Source organism: Rhinolophus sinicus, linkage group LG15 (genome assembly GCF_036562045.2).
Source record: "Rhinolophus sinicus isolate RSC01 linkage group LG15, ASM3656204v1, whole genome shotgun sequence".
Taxonomy (NCBI): domain Eukaryota; kingdom Metazoa; phylum Chordata; class Mammalia; order Chiroptera; family Rhinolophidae; genus Rhinolophus; species Rhinolophus sinicus.
In genome coordinates, this window is record NC_133764.1 from 19,404,979 (window position 1) to 19,420,829 (window position 15,851).

Here is a 15,851-nt window from a genome sequence, read left to right on the forward strand (position 1 = left end):
CTAATGACTGAAAAAACATTAGAGTTTTTTCTCTTTAGCACATAGAAAACAATAAACATAGATGAGGAAGTATTTGAATGGCTCGGTTAAGATTGTTTATTCAGCAAGTATTTTCTGAGTGGCTACTGTCTGTCGGACACTGTTGTAGGCAGTAAGAAGGCAAGAAAATCCCTGCCTTCGTGGAGGAAACACTTCCACTCCAATTATATCAACTGTTGTCACTTAGTGGTGAGTGCTGTGAAGAAAAAGAGAATAAACGGTTTTATAGAGGAAAACCTCTGAGATGGTGATATTTGAGCAGAGACCTGAATGAAGTGGGCCCTGTGCAAATCTTGAGATTATTATGTATTTACAAAAAATAAGGAAGAAAATTGTGTGTAATCATTATTGTATGGCTGTGTGTGTTTGGCCCAGGGTAGCAAAGAACACTTGGATTCATAATCTTGGCAGTTTTCCTTTGGGAGTGAAACATCTTAGTGCAAGTAAAAGATGCTCCAGGAAGCAAATGCAGCATTCTTTTTGTCAGCAAGTGAGGTGAAATCTGTAACATGCTACGATTTCTTGTCCCAGGCTGCTCGCTGTTGGTTAACACACTTCACTGTCCGGTATAGGAGAAAGAGCCAAGAAAAGTATATATTAACATATTCTTTGTACATGTAAAATGCTGCTTTTTATTTAATGATAAAAAGTACCAAGAAAAATACCATGGGATAATTTTCCCCCAACTTCTTTTGAAAATTTCCTAACCTATTGAAAGAACAATATAGGTAAATAATAGCCACATACCTTTCACTTAGATTCATCAGTAGTTAATATTTTAGCACATTTACTTTATTTGTGAGTGTGTATTTTGTTTTTGTGATGAACCATTTAAAAGTTAGATTGTGACACTCTACTTCATTTCTCCTAAACACTTCAAGGTGTAGCTCCTAAGAACAAGAACATTTCCTTGTGTAATCACAGTATACTTACCATATAAAGGAAATTTAACATAATATAACAAATACAATACTGTCTCCCCAAATGACCCCAATAATGTCCTAAAGCTGTTTTCCCTTTCCCCCATTTGTGGACTGATCTGTAGCTACTTGTCAGTTGCCATATCTGTTCAGTCTCCTTCAAAAGTATAGGCCTGTAGTTCTGCAGAATGTCTCTCAATTCGGACTTTTGTGGTTGGTTCCTTAAGGAATAGATCAGGTTAAACGTTTTGGGCAGGAACATCACATGGTGACGTGTTCTTTGTGTACATCACAAACACAATATTAGGTTTGATCCCTTGGTTAAGGTGGTATTCACCATATTTCTCCATGTAACACTACTTTTTCCCTTTAATTAATTAATGTGTAATTTCTGTGGTAATACATGAAACTGGGTAAATGTCCTTTTCCCCCCAGCAGCCTTTTATCCAGTAGTTGAGTATCCATTGATGATTCTTGCTTGAATAAATTATTCCTATGTCAGCTGTCAGTTGGTTACTTTCTATCATTTCTTCCACATATATTGGCAGTTTCCTGTAAAGAAGAGCATTCTTTAAAAAAAAGAAATCAGTATAGATTAATGAGTTCCATTTTTAGTCAGCCTGGTTTAATCTGTTCATGTGATTATTAATTGTACTGCTCAAATTGTCCCAAATTTGGTCAGGAGGAGCCCCTGTAAGCAGGCTCCTGTGTCTTTTTGACTTATGTTCAGTATTTATTTTTTTTCTGGTATTGTAAAATATTCCAGGCTTACATTCTCCGTTTCCTACCTCTGCCCTGGAATTGGCCATTTCTTCAGGGAGTCTTGGTTCCTTTTAGTAGAGGAAAAGTTATTTGCAAGCCAAGGTCTGGGGATTTAGACATGTAAAAATTCTTTTTATAATCTCAGAGAAATTAAAGTCTCCTTAAACAATAACCAAATTCAAAAGCCAGATAGAAAAAGTGTGGAAAATTGAGCAAAATAAAACACTACTTCTGAAAACAAAAAATAAAACCCATCATAAACCAAGTCAAAATAAAAATGACAAGTTGGGAAAAATAATTTAAATTTATAGTATAGATAGATAATCTCGTTTCTCTAATATGAAAAGATCATACTAAGTGAAAAGAGAAACACCTCAGCCCAGTTGATGAGCGAGAGATATAATAAAAATGTTTACAAAACCAAAAAAAAACAGGGTTCTTAAACAATTCACAGGTAAGATATCTGAATATAAAAGTACACTGAGATGCCATTTTTTTCACTTACCAATTTAGCATAGATCAAAAAACTTGATGAAGCACTACTGACGAGGCTGTGAAGAAAAAGAGCTTCCTCATACATTACAGGTAGTAGAGTAAATTGGATTGAACCTGTCAAATGTACAATCATAAAATAGAGCATTATGTAGCCATGTAAATGCATGAGGGAAGCTCCTTTTCAATTTAGAAGTATATGAATGTATTACCTATTCAAATACAATAAAATTAGCCTTTTGAAATATAAAGTTGAATAGCTTTGCTAATATATCATTGAAGTAGAATAAATGCAGTTAACAGCATAAAGACAAAAATACTTCAGTCTCAAAATCATTTGGTGTTAAGAGCCTGTCTTTGGAAACAGACTACCTGGATTCAGTTGCTAGCTCTGGTTACTTACTGTGTCATCTTAAGGCAAGTTACTTAACCTCTTTGTGCCTCATTTTTCACTTCTGAAAAAATGGAGTAATAGCATCTCCTTCATAGAGCTATTGGGAAGATTAAATGAACTGTGCATATCTTTAAAATAGTGCCTGGCACATTGTAAGCACTCAATAAATGTTAACTATTATCACCTAACAATTGATGAAGAGAAGCCAAATTCCTGCTATATACAATTAATTATTGAGCATGGTTGAAGAATGGTGTTTAGGGTAGTAGTGTTACCAGTGTTTAAAAGTATGGAAAAAAGTATATAAGCGTACACATATATGTACGTACATATTAAAACTACTGCGGGTATGGGTATAATTTGATTCTTTGATTGAACTTGTATTCATTCATTCATCCATGAAATGTTTATTGAGCACCTATATGTGCCAGGTGCCCCCAGAATCTTATAGTCTTCATTACAATTATAAATTAGATTACTGGTCAAGTATAAAAGTAAAGAATTCTAGTTCAAATATTCACAATAGTTAAAAATAACAAAGGCATAATTCTTACTGGTCCCATAAGGCAAGTATTGGAACACTGTTTTTAACACAATTTTTAAGTTATAAAGCCTGCACACATGCTTTATACTTAATGTTTAAAACTTACTAAGTTTTGAGACCTTAGGTATATTATACTTCAAATGTTTAAAGTTATATCTGAGTAGCTACATTAATGAAATAATTTTCTAGTAATAATAGTTATTAGTGCAAATCATTAAAATTGCTTTTGTCAAGAATGGAGTGTAGGTATATTTTAAAATTTTGTCGGGTATATAAGCTAGTTTATAAATTTAATAAATGCTTTTTAGTATAAATCTAAAAATGTAGAATTTGTGTACTTATAATATATAGGTTACTTTAAAGTGTGTGTGTTTGTCTAACAGGCGCTTACAGCTTTTAGATGGGGAGTATGAAGTAGCCATGCAGGAAATGGAAGAATGTCCAATAAGCAAGAAAAGAGCAACATGGGAGACTATTCTTGATGGGAAGGTATGGACTGCTTAGAAGGCTGAGCACATTATAGTTATGAACTCCCATTTTTCATTGATGTTTTCTTCCTCAAATGCAAATTCATGTTGAAAGCAAAGAGTCCTTTGTTTTTATACTTTGAAAAACACAAGTAAATTTATCTGGTCAGAGTAATGGAAGGCATCGTCCTTGGAGCCAGACCAGGTTCAGATCTCCACTCCTAGCTATGTGGCATCTGGCAAGTTACTCAAACTTTGTGTCTCGGTTTTCTCATCTATAAAACGAGGCATAGAATTGATGGCTTACATGAAATATGTTTAGCAGTGTGCCTGGCATAAAATAAGTGCTCAATAAATGTTAACTGCTATTTTAAATCCCATTCGTAGTAACAGCAGATAACATATGATGACTAATAATTTATCAAGAAATCTACAGAACTTACGTGAAGCACATTTTAAAATAACTCTTCTAAGAGACTTAACAAATAAGGCATACATACATTTCTTGAGTAGGCAGACTCAACAGAATAACATCATTTATTTCTACATATATTAGGTCCTAAAGGATTTTTTTAAGCCTTAAAATTAGTCTCGTTAACCTAGAACAATATGTAATAATACTAAGGAAAATTATGGAGAGAAATTACATGGTATAAGCATAGGAATAGACAAGCATATCACTGACGCATAGCCTGGAAATAGTTTCATGTACATTTGGAATTGAGTCATGGTAAAATAGGTGTTAGATCTGTGTAGGAAAGAAAGAATGACTGTTCATTAATTGTGACAGAACTGGTCTCTAGCCATCTGGAAATAAACTTAGATCTAACAAATTTCAGAAGGCTCATAAATATAAACGTAAAAATTAACAATATATAACTTCAGAAAAAAAGTAGGTATTAATATAATCTTGTTATGAGAAAAGCCAAGTATGATAGAACGGCTAGAAAGCATAAAATAAAAATGAATAAAGTGAATAGTTTCTATACTGCTAAAATCTAAATTTATAAACAAATGATAGACTGGGGAAAATATTTGTAACCTACAAAAGGCTACTATTATTAAACAGTTTTATAAAACAGAAAAAGATAAGCAATCTAATTAGAAAAATGGATAAAGGAAAATTGGGCAGTTCTTAAAGCAACAAATATAGATGGCCAGCCAGCAGGCTTTTAAAAAGATACTCACCCGTATTAGTATTCAAAGACGTGCAAACAAAATCAGAGATAATACTTTTGACTACTAGTTTGACAACAGTTGAAAAGATTAACAGTTTATAGTCGGATATGTGAGGACACATACGTGTAATCTCAATGCTGTAATATAAGAATAAGTTGGTACAACCTTACTAGAGAGCACACTGGCAATATGAGTAAAAATTTAAATTGTGTATATAGTCATTAACAATTACATTTCTACAGTTTTGTCACAGGATAGTAACTGATAACTGAAAGGATGTAGATAACAGGTTTTGTCAAGAATTTTTAAATGATGAAAAATTAGAAACACCTTAAATCTAAAAAGCCATTAAAAAGGAAAATATTTTCACAGGAACATTTCCATGATATTTAATTTTTATATAATAGTATATATACTCCCACATTTTCTAAAATAAATGATGATAATAGTGGTTACTTAGAGGTGATGGGATTTCAGTTCTGTATACTTAGCTGCAATATTTGAATTTTTTGCAGGAACTTATCTTTATGTTTTAATTTCTTACTCAAAGTTTGTTGGGTTTATCCATGAGAAAATAAAGATACATATATATTAAAGATATACATACATACATACATACATATATGTGAGTTGTTGGTTTTTCCCAAGAAATTGTTCAAGGCAATGTGAAATGGACATCCTTTTAAGTCAGATCATATAGATTTGCTTCTCTTTTAAAGTTCTGTGGTGGTTCTTTTAAATATATGTCCCATAATTTACTAACCCAGTGCTACTTGGATAGATAACGCCATTATTTTAATTTTTTTACATTTTCAAAAATGTAAAAAATAACTTGCACATATATCTTTGTGCATTGCAAATATTTTTATAAGAGAAATTCCTAGATATGGACTTACTGTGTCAAAAGCAGTTTATATTTTTACCTCACTCCAGTCTAAAATTAGAGTTTTAAGAGGATTATATGTAATAAAGATGTAGAAGGAGTTTAGGCTTGTATAGCAGTAAAATAAATAGGAGCCCATTGAAAGTTTCTGTAAAAGGGAATAGCATGAAAGTAGTCTTTGAGAAGACTATTTGGTCTCATATGGATTGAAAACTACAAATTAGAAGCAGGAAGAGAGCTGAGATAACTGCAGTAATAAGGTAGTAGTAAGGATCTGTACTTAGGGATTGTGTAAGAGAAACGAGAGAAATAGTGGTCAAATGTAATTATAAAATTTTTAGCTTAGGGTTGCTAGTAGATTGATAATGGCTAGGAACAAAATTAATTGTACCTAGGAAGGAAAGAAAAGTTCACATCCTAACAGTTTAAGGTGACATCGATACCATCTAAGCGGCAATGTCCCAGAGGTGGTTGGAGATACTTGGGTTTAGAGCTTAAGTATAAAGAATGGAGAATCCATTTGGGATCATCAGCCTAGTAATACCGTGTTTCCCCGAAAATAAGACCTAACCGAACCATCAGCTCTAATGGGTCTTTTGGAGCAAAAATGTTTTTTTAATATTATTATTTACTTTAATATAAGACTGGGTCTTATATAATATATGATAACTGGTTTTATATTAATTTTTGCTCCAAAAGACGCATTAGAGCTAATGGTCCGGCTAGGTCTTATTTTTGGGGAAACATGGTAGGTAAATCCTTGAAGATGGGCAAGAGATAGGGACATATGGCTAAATGTTAGCTAGGAATTAAGGAGACCAAGAGAAGAGGAAGTAGTCTTATAAGTGATTAGAAGTGGAGGAAAGCCAAAATAGTTCAGTGTTCCAAAACCCAAAGAAAGGGAAGCAGGGTAGTCATCAGTAAAGCTAAGAGAAGTCAAGAAAAATTAACTAATTGCTGTGATTGTTCAATTTGGAAAAAGAAATTAGTTGGTCATCTAAGTGTTTGCAAACTGGGAGGCTTTGGATACTACAATTTTTGTTTTTAAAGACATTTAAATTGATTATCAACATATAAAAAAGGCACGTTTTCCCATTAGAACTTGAATTTCTGACTTTCGAAAAATCTAAAAATCTGTGCTGGGCTAATGTTTGCACATGGCAACAATTCAGCTATTACTGATAAGTTATTGCCTTTTTTAGACAACGTGGGTTCTCCAGTACTGCGTCTCTACTGTGCCATACATTCACTTGCCTGGCCATCTCTGTAGGCATTTTAGGTTTCCAAGGAAAAAAATCTGTTGATTTAAATCAAATCGACATTAACTTATAATAAATACTATTTTTTTGTTTTTATACAAATTCAGTTCATTATGTGGAGTCTTCACTCGTCTTTTTCTTTTTTTTTTTAGAGGCTGCCTCCATTTGAAACATTTTCTCAGGGACCTACGTTGCAATTCACTCTTCGTTGGACAGGAGAGACCAATGATAAATCTACAGCTCCTATTGCCAAGCCTCTTGCCACTAGAAATTCAGAGAGTCTCCATCAAGAAAACAAGCCTGGTTCAGTTAAACCTACTCAAACTATTGGTAAGAAAACATTACTGTCAAAATAATGCTTTGCAGAGTTAGGACTTAGGCTTTGGATTAATTTATTTGTCTTTTGTGCCATAATTATTCTTTGGGAAGTATTATTTGACTTAGTAGAGAGAGAAATTATGAGCCATAGTAAGTTAGGGTGCTCCTATATTAAATGTAAACTTTTGTGTTAAAGTTACAGATCAACAGTCCTTTATGCAAAATCTTTGTGTTAGATGTACCTGGGAATTTTTTTTTTTTTTTTTTAGAAACATGATATATTTGCCACATATTATATGACCTCCAAATGAGGTCTGTAGATAGCCTTATGTCAATTAAGGACAAGTTTTTCCACTAAATAAATTTGCCTCAGACTTATGAGAAAACGATTGGTTTTCAGTGCTTTTTAGATTTTGGAATTGCAGCTTTATAGGGCTTTGGGATTGTATGCTTTTTATGATTCATGTAAAACTTTGTATGTGTTTATATTTGTAGAACTGAATTCAGTATTTCAAAGTTGTTTTTATAATTTTAGGACTCAAAGAGGCTCATCATAACCTGAATTTTACCAGATTAAATTTTGCAGTAATTTAAGAGGAAAAACATTTACAAATGGGGTTAGCTCTGCTGAGCCTAAGGTCCAGGTTGCAGTGGTCTGTCATTTTGTATCTGCCTGAGAGGAACAATATCTTTGACCTAAGAGTATCCATGTGTTTTTATCTTAAGTTTGTTTAAAGAAGGCAAAAGGCTTACAACAGCTGTCATTGACATTGACCACTCATGTCCATTTATTGTGTGCACGTCATTATAAGCATCAGATTAAAAAGATATAACAAATGGCCTGTGTCAGAAAAAAGATTTCCTAAGTAAATTGTGGTCTAAACACGTCTCAAAATACTCTGCAGCCAGTCAAGTCGGTAAAAGAATTTAAAAGAAACAGAAAAAAGTTTTATATGAAAGTGTACGTATGAAATACTTATGTTAGGGAAAATAAAAAAATTTTAAATCTAAAGAACTATGTCAAAATTATTTTAATGCTGATTATCTTGTGGGTTTGGAATATTAATATAATCATTTTTTATTTAATACTTGTTAAACCAACATTTAGTGGATGTCTGCTCACTGCTTTGCCCTAGGAATATAAAGACCAATCAAAACCACACTATGACCTCAAAGTGGTTAAAAACATTACAGTGACTACATACCTGAGGTTACTTTTATAATGATTTAGACATAAGAGGTGTTTTTTTAAGAAGTATGGCTCCTTCCAATAAAGATCATTACTATCTGATAATGGGTGTGCTGATTAAGGTGATTGTTACGTTTTGTTACCTTGAGGCTGAGAACAAAAATTGTGTTAAATACACAGGTAGAATTCTGTGAAACTTAATGTTTAATTATTTCCACAAGATAATATTATATCACTAGTTAGAGGCAATTTGTATTAAATATAAAAGTATATATTTTCAGCTGTAAAAGAATCATTGACTACAGATCTACAAACAAGAAAAGAAAAAGATACTACCAATGAAAACCGACAAAAATTAAGAATATTTTATCAGGTAAACATAGCTGATCCTTCTTTTTTAAGTAATCATGAAATGCCTTTGTTTTGCATGTTACATCTGAAATATTTTGGATTTTAAATAAATGTCTCTAATTTGATTTTTCTTTTAAATTGTTTTAACTTTTTAAAGGCGATTTTGAAACAAAATATTTTGAGATGTGTAAGTTGGAGATTTGCTTTTTTTTTGTTTTAAAGTTCCTTTATAACAACAATACAAGACAACAAACTGAAGCAAGAGATGACCTACATTGCCCTTGGTGCACTCTGAACTGCCGCAAACTTTATAGTTTACTCAAGCATCTTAAACTCTGCCATAGCAGATTTATCTTCAATTATGTTGTAAGTTATTTTTCATTTTTTTCTTACCAATAATATATCATATGTAAGACAATCTGACTTTCAAAAATTGTACTTTGTACAAAATACCAAAATTTCTGCATGATGGATTGCTCTATGCATGAATTACAACAAATGATTCAGAGTTTACACATTTGCATAGTGCACCTATATTGACTCACGTAATCCACACCAGTTCTTTGAGTTAAGTGGTAATTTCCTGATCCTTGCTCAGACAAGAAATAATTTGTAAAAAGTTACCAAGCCGATAAATGACATAGCCAGGATTTTAACACAGGTCTTTTTGACTCAGGTTCTCTGACTTCCTGTTCACCATGCTGGTATGCCTGGCTTATTTTAGTTTTCAAAACATTAAGAACCCATAGTACTTTTTAAATTAATTAAAAATGAGGGCTAGGTATTTAGGGTAGAATAATTAATATTTTCTTTTCCTAAACACCTTGCCATTTTTGTTACAGTATCATCCAAAAGGTGCTAGGATAGATGTTTCTATCAATGAGTGTTATGATGGCTCCTATGCAGGAAATCCTCAGGATATTCATCGCCAACCTGGATTTGCTTTTAGTCGCAATGGACCAGTGAAGAGAACGCCTATCACACACATTCTTGTGTGCAGGTAGGTAAAAAGATCATATACAACAAAAGTTTTTTCTCTGATTTTTATTAATAATGTTGGAGGAACCAAGGGGAACCAGACAAAAGACACTCTTTAGGTGGGAGTCATTAATTATTTCAGTATTAGCTAAGCTTCTGGGGAGGTGTTCTGCTGTATAACCCTCCCCAGCTCCTGTTTCTGTTGGGTTTTCTCACTTCCTCCTCACAGCTTTTTCTTGAATTCTAAATGTTAATGCCATTAGTGCTGCAGGGGTTAGGGGCATTAAAGAATTCTGGTGGAGGTTTCTGTGTGCACCTAGGTAGAAACCCCTGCGAAAGGAATGTAATCTATTTGGGTGGTGTGAAATACAAGGAACGCTATCCCTGTTACTTAATAATATTACATCAACATTTCTTTTCATTAGGCCAAAACGAACAAAGGCAAGCATGTCTGAATTTCTTGAATCTGAAGATGGAGAAGTGGAACAGCAACGAACATACAGTAGTGGACACAATCGTCTATATTTCCATAGTGATACCTGTTTACCTCTCCGTCCACAAGAAATGGAAGTAGACAGTGAAGATGAAAAAGATCCTGAATGGCTAAGAGAAAAAACAATTACAGTAATTATCATCATCATCATCATCATCATCATCGACAATGATTTTAGAATTTTTTGATGAAATAATTGTTTGAAAACTATTAATTGTTTAATATAAATTAAACTTCTGACTTAAAGGACGTTTTTCTAAATTAAGGAATTCAGGAATCCGTAATTTTTATAGTTGTGTCATTTAAACAGTTACCAAGTAAAGAAAATGCAGTTTCTTCTTAAGACTTCATAGTATTTTTCTTCTTTTATTTTATTTATAGGTAACTATTTCATAACTTAGGAATTCCTTTTTTAAAATTACTGCTTAAATAGAAGTTGTTTAAGAAACATTTCCACTTTGCTGTATAAAAGTTGTATTTTTAGTTACAAAAAATTCTTTTTTGACAGTCTCACAATTTTTTCTTAGAAATGCCAGTTATATTTATTCTGCACTTAATCGGTATTTTTTCTTTTTTCTTGTAGCAAATTGAGGAATTTTCTGATGTTAATGAAGGAGAGAAAGAAGTGATGAAACTATGGAATCTCCATGTCATGAAGCATGGGTAGGGTATTTCTAAATTTAAACATTGTATTTCCTTTATAGTCTTTGCTGCTTCAAATTCTACAAATCTACCTTTCTTAGAATTTCTTATGACCTATTGCTTCAACAAACCAGAAGACAAGTAATTGTATATGGGTTATTAAAAGACATGAAATAAAAATAAATAAATAAAAATAAAGCATTTCATATAAAATTCCGTTAATTTAGATATAACACGTCTGAAATCTTATCCTAATCCAAATTATTATAATTGCATAAAGAAAAATGGTGATGCTCAAAGAATGTATAAGGAAGGTGCTAGCTCTAACAGGTTTTTATTTTTAATGTGTTTCTTTTCGTTTCAATGACCCAATTTTCATTCTTTTTATTGCCAGGGAATACAAAAATAATATGCCATGTGCTACATTCCTGGAAATCCTGAAAATTGCTTATCACAGTTATTACCACAATTTTTAAAATATTGCTTAATTATTCAAAATAAAATATAAGTAGCTTTTCTGATGTCTTATTACCATTCCAGAGAGGGCAGGGTAGAACAATCCTATTTCTTGTACCTTTGTGGTTAAGAATATATTCCAAAGCATTGTTTTGCCTGCAGATCTGCCTCCTTCCCTGTGTGAACTATTTACTTGTCAATACACATATTTTTCTTCTCATTATTAAATCCTCATTGAAGGCATCCAAAGTTTTTTCATTTTTAGCACAAGCATTCAAAGTTTCTTTATTTTTCGATAAGTGAGATAAATGGGAAGGAGGAAGCACTTCTGTTTCTTTACTCTTGGGGAGTGAAGAGTTGTTGATACGTAAGTTCTAGTTCAGATGTCTGGGTGTATGGCCCATTTTTTTGTATACTGCCTTGAGCTAAGAATAGTCTTCACACTTTTAGTGAGTTGTAAAAAAGACAGATGCCATACAATTTCTCTTATATATGGAATCTAAAAAAAAATAACATAAAAACTCAGTAGATACAGAGAACATTTTGATGGTTGCCAGATGGGAGAGGGGTTTGGGGGAATAGGTGAAAAAGAGGGAGGGAATAAGATATACAAATTGCAAGTTATAAAAACAGTAACAGGGATATAAAGTACAGCATAAGGAATATAGTCAATGATATTGTAATAACTATGTATAGTGTCGGGAGGGTACTAGACTTAAAATGGTGGTGATCACTTCATAAAGTATATAAATGTCTAATATATGCTGTACATCTGAAACTAATATGATACTGGATGTAATTGAAAAATTTTTAAAAATGATAGAGATTACATACGACTTGCACAGCCTTAAATATTTACTATCTATCCTTTTATAGAAAATATAAAGGCTTTGTCTGGTCCCCGATCTAGGGGAACTCAAGTTATTTGTAAAAGTATATATGTGAAGGCTTACATTAAATCTGTTTTTCCTTTTGTCCTGATGTGCCAGTTTCAAGATAGAATTTTAAATTACTTTATTGAGTTCCATTTTAACTCCTTGATCTAAAACTGTTAGCACAACAACTATTGGGATTCATTGTATACTGGCATTATAAAATGGCAGGTAGTTGGGTAAACTATTCGGATTTTTAAAAACCTGCAAGCAGGTCTTATGGACTCTGTTGGACTCTGCGCTAGTGGGTAACTGAGCAGCCATTCTCCTATTTGGTTCTCTCAGTTTATTCATTGTATATACACCCTATTGACTTTGTGCTAACACAACCATACTGTACCACATTTGTTGTGATGTGTTCATTTTTTTCAGAGCTTTACCATGAACTAAAAATACAGAGAAACACTGCTTCTGAATTAGGAAAGTCTGTCAAGATCAAGGGAGAGAGTAAAGGGGGTAGTGTGTATATAGAATTAATGCTTTCATTAACTCTATATACACACTACCCCCTTTACTGGTGCTGACAAGAGAAAATATACTTTTAATACTGCCATTTGTAATTTCATTAGGAAAAACAGATGACGTCTATTTAAACTCTGGTTAAATTAAATCTCTTCAAATTTTTTAAGTGGTAAGATCATTCAGGTGATAGAATCTCAGATTCACTATAGTTTTACTACTTGCTAAATCATCATTTACTAGATTTGGATATAGTCTTATTGTTTTATAATGGTTATTACTGTTGCATTTGACAAAAATGCGTTGTGTCGCTATTGATGTTTTGTGTTGTTTTTATTAAATAGGTTTATTGCTGACAATCAAATGAATCATGCCTGTATGCTGTTTGTAGAAAACTATGGACAGAAAATAATTAAGAAGAATTTATGTCGAAACTTCATGCTTCATCTAGTCAGCATGCATGACTTTAATCTTATTAGTATAATGTCAATAGATAAAGCTGTCACCAAGCTCCGTGAAATGCAGCAAAAATTAGAAAAAGGAGAATCTGCTTCCCCTGCAAATGAAGAAATCACTGAAGAACAAAATGGGACAGCAAATGGATTTAGTGAAATTAACTCAAAAGAGAAAGCTTTGGAAACAGATGGTGTCTCAGGGGTTTCAAAACAGAGCAAGAAACAAAAACTCTGAAAAGGCCTAAACCCATTTTATGGACAAACACTGAAATTGCATTCTAGGGAGTTCAGTTTTCTTTTTGTGTTTTAATCGTAGGTTTCAAACAGGCACTGGTTAGATGAACTAAATGATTTCAACAAGGATAATATGTATCAGGGTTCTACTTCATTATGCAGCGTTACATGTATGTCAGTTTTATTGATGTCATTAAAACATTCTCTTTGTTTGAGCATGAAAAGCAATACTTCAAAGAAAGTATTTTTAACTTCAACAATTGTCTTATGAAATATATTAAATTAATCTTGAAATTATTTCATATATTATAATGTTTTTTGCATTTGTGACTGGCTGTTTTTCTACTTTGTAATTGTGAGACATTTTCTTGGGGAGGGAAAATTGGAATGTGATTCGCTTTTTTAAAAATTGAAGATTTTTCTGAAATTATGTTGCATTACTATTTGCAGTCAAAACCTTGATCCTTGATTTTGAAATCATTTATCAATTGGAAGTGAAAAATTACAACACATAAGAGATTTTGCATTGCATAAGTTCATTTTACAATTTTAAAGTAGCACTTCTTCATCTTAGGCCTGTTTGAGAAGATGTTAATTTTTCACATTCAACAGTGAAATGTCACGTTGGTTTATAAAGTTACTTACCATGTTTTTATGTGGATAATTTTAGTGCATTGCTCACCCAGTATGTGTTTTTAAACTTGAACGTTTTGCTGTTTTGGTCCCCCCCCCCCCCATTTAGGAAAGCACATGGAAAATTAAGCTGTCCACATCTTTTCATTAGGATTGTAAACCAAGGGGAGGACAAGTTGGAGATTTTTAAGATGCCACTTTTCAAGGGAAGAAATGTTCTATAAAAATGAACTAGAAAATGTTATAACTTCTTTTTGTTTGCAAGGATGTCTTTGTAATGTATTTCACAGTTAGGATATCCAATACAGATAAGCTGACTTGAATCGTTTTGAGTAATTTTGCCCTGTGTTGTATGTGTTTCATGCACATATTTGCAGTTGGATTTTCTCCAACGGGAAGTGGTTTCACTACTGGCACATTAACAAGCACCAATAGATTTTTATTCCAACTCCAAGCACTGTGGTTGAGTAACATCACCTCAATTTTTTATTATCCTTAAAGATAATTGCATTTTCATATTCTTTATTTATAAAGGATCAATGCTGCTGTAAATACAGGTATTTTTAATTTTTTAATTTCATTCCACCACCATCAGATGCAGTTCCCTATTTTGTTTATTGAAGGGATATATAAGCTTTCTAATGGTGTCTTCAGAAATTTATAAAATGTAAATACTGATTTGATTGGTCTTTAAGATGTGTTTAACTGTGAGGCTATTTAACTAATAGTGTGGATGTGATTTGTCATCCAGTATTAAGTTCTTAGTCATTGGTTTTTGTGTTAAAAAAAAAATAGGAAAGAGGGAAACTGCAGCTTCATTACAGACTCCTTAATTGGTAAGCTCTCCAAATGATGAGTTATAGTAAACTCTGATCATGCCTCTGGGATAGTGGATTTTGAGCATTTCTCTCGGGCTTTAATTTGCTAAAGCTGTGCACATATGTAAAAAATAAAAATAGATTATTTTAGGGGAGATGTAGGTGTAGAATTATTGCTTATGTCATTTCCTAAGCAGTTATGCTCTTAATGCTTAAAAGAAGGCTAGCATTGTTTGCACAAAAAGTTGGTGATTCCCTCCCCCAAATAGTAATGAAATTACTTCTGTTGAGTAAACTTTTTATGTCATCTTATAATAAAAGCTGAAAAAAATCCCTTTGTTTCTATTTATAAAAAAATGCTTTTCTATATGTACCCTTGATAAGAGATTTTGAAGAAATCATGTAAGATGATAAAGCATTTGAATGGTACAGTAGATGTAAAAAAAATTCAGTTTAAAAGAACGTTTGTTTTTACATTAAATGTTTATTTGAAATCAAATGATTTTGTACATAAAGTTCAATAATATAAAAGCTGTATTCTGTTTTGATTTGTTTTTTTTAATTTTATGCATTGTTAATGTGTACATTAAAACTTTGGCTTGTCTAGGATTGTAAGGATCCAGAAGTACAACCATCGGTCAGAGCTAATAAGAAATGAAGAAAGGACTTCCTAGCCTCCAAAACTGTGAGAAATAAATGTCTTGCTTTAAGCCAAAAAAAAGAAACAAAAAAAACCGCAAAAACAAAAAATGGTGAAACCTGTTTTCAGTTTTAGTGACATAAGTTTCCACTAGTGTGTTATATTATTTATAGTAATATATATTTTAAATTTATAATTCAGAATGTCAATATTAGTTAACAGCTATCCATCTTTGGTTGTGGAATTTTTTTTTTTTTTCATTTTTAATGAAAGAATTTACCTTGGCTTTAAAAAAGCTCAGGATAGAGTGGGAT

At 32.3% G+C, this 15,851-nt stretch overlaps 1 protein-coding gene and 1 long non-coding RNA gene across 4 annotated transcripts in view; one reads left to right on the top strand and one right to left on the bottom strand.

Annotated features, from left to right (window-relative positions):
* Positions 1-15,434, top strand: part of SUZ12 (SUZ12 polycomb repressive complex 2 subunit) — a 37,546-nt gene extending 22,112 nt beyond the window's left edge. For all 3 annotated transcript variants that reach the window (XM_019750705.2, XM_019750706.2, XM_074320095.1), the window contains 8 exons: positions 3,535-3,640; positions 7,092-7,269; positions 8,728-8,819; positions 9,020-9,163; positions 9,640-9,797; positions 10,201-10,399; positions 10,852-10,931; positions 13,102-15,434. In XM_019750705.2, the coding sequence (XP_019606264.1) occupies positions 3,535-3,640; positions 7,092-7,269; positions 8,728-8,819; positions 9,020-9,163; positions 9,640-9,797; positions 10,201-10,399; positions 10,852-10,931; positions 13,102-13,447 (1,303 nt within the window). In that variant the 3' untranslated portion in view covers positions 13,448-15,434. The remainder of the gene's footprint in view (positions 1-3,534; positions 3,641-7,091; positions 7,270-8,727; positions 8,820-9,019; positions 9,164-9,639; positions 9,798-10,200; positions 10,400-10,851; positions 10,932-13,101) is intronic.
* LOC141568914 (uncharacterized) lies at positions 216-3,541 on the bottom strand. The gene is made up of 2 exons (XR_012492220.1): positions 2,227-3,541; positions 216-1,511 (listed from the first exon to the last, which is right to left on the bottom strand). It is a non-coding gene; the product is annotated as an uncharacterized LOC141568914 (long non-coding RNA).
* Positions 15,435-15,851: the final 417 nt, after the last annotated feature.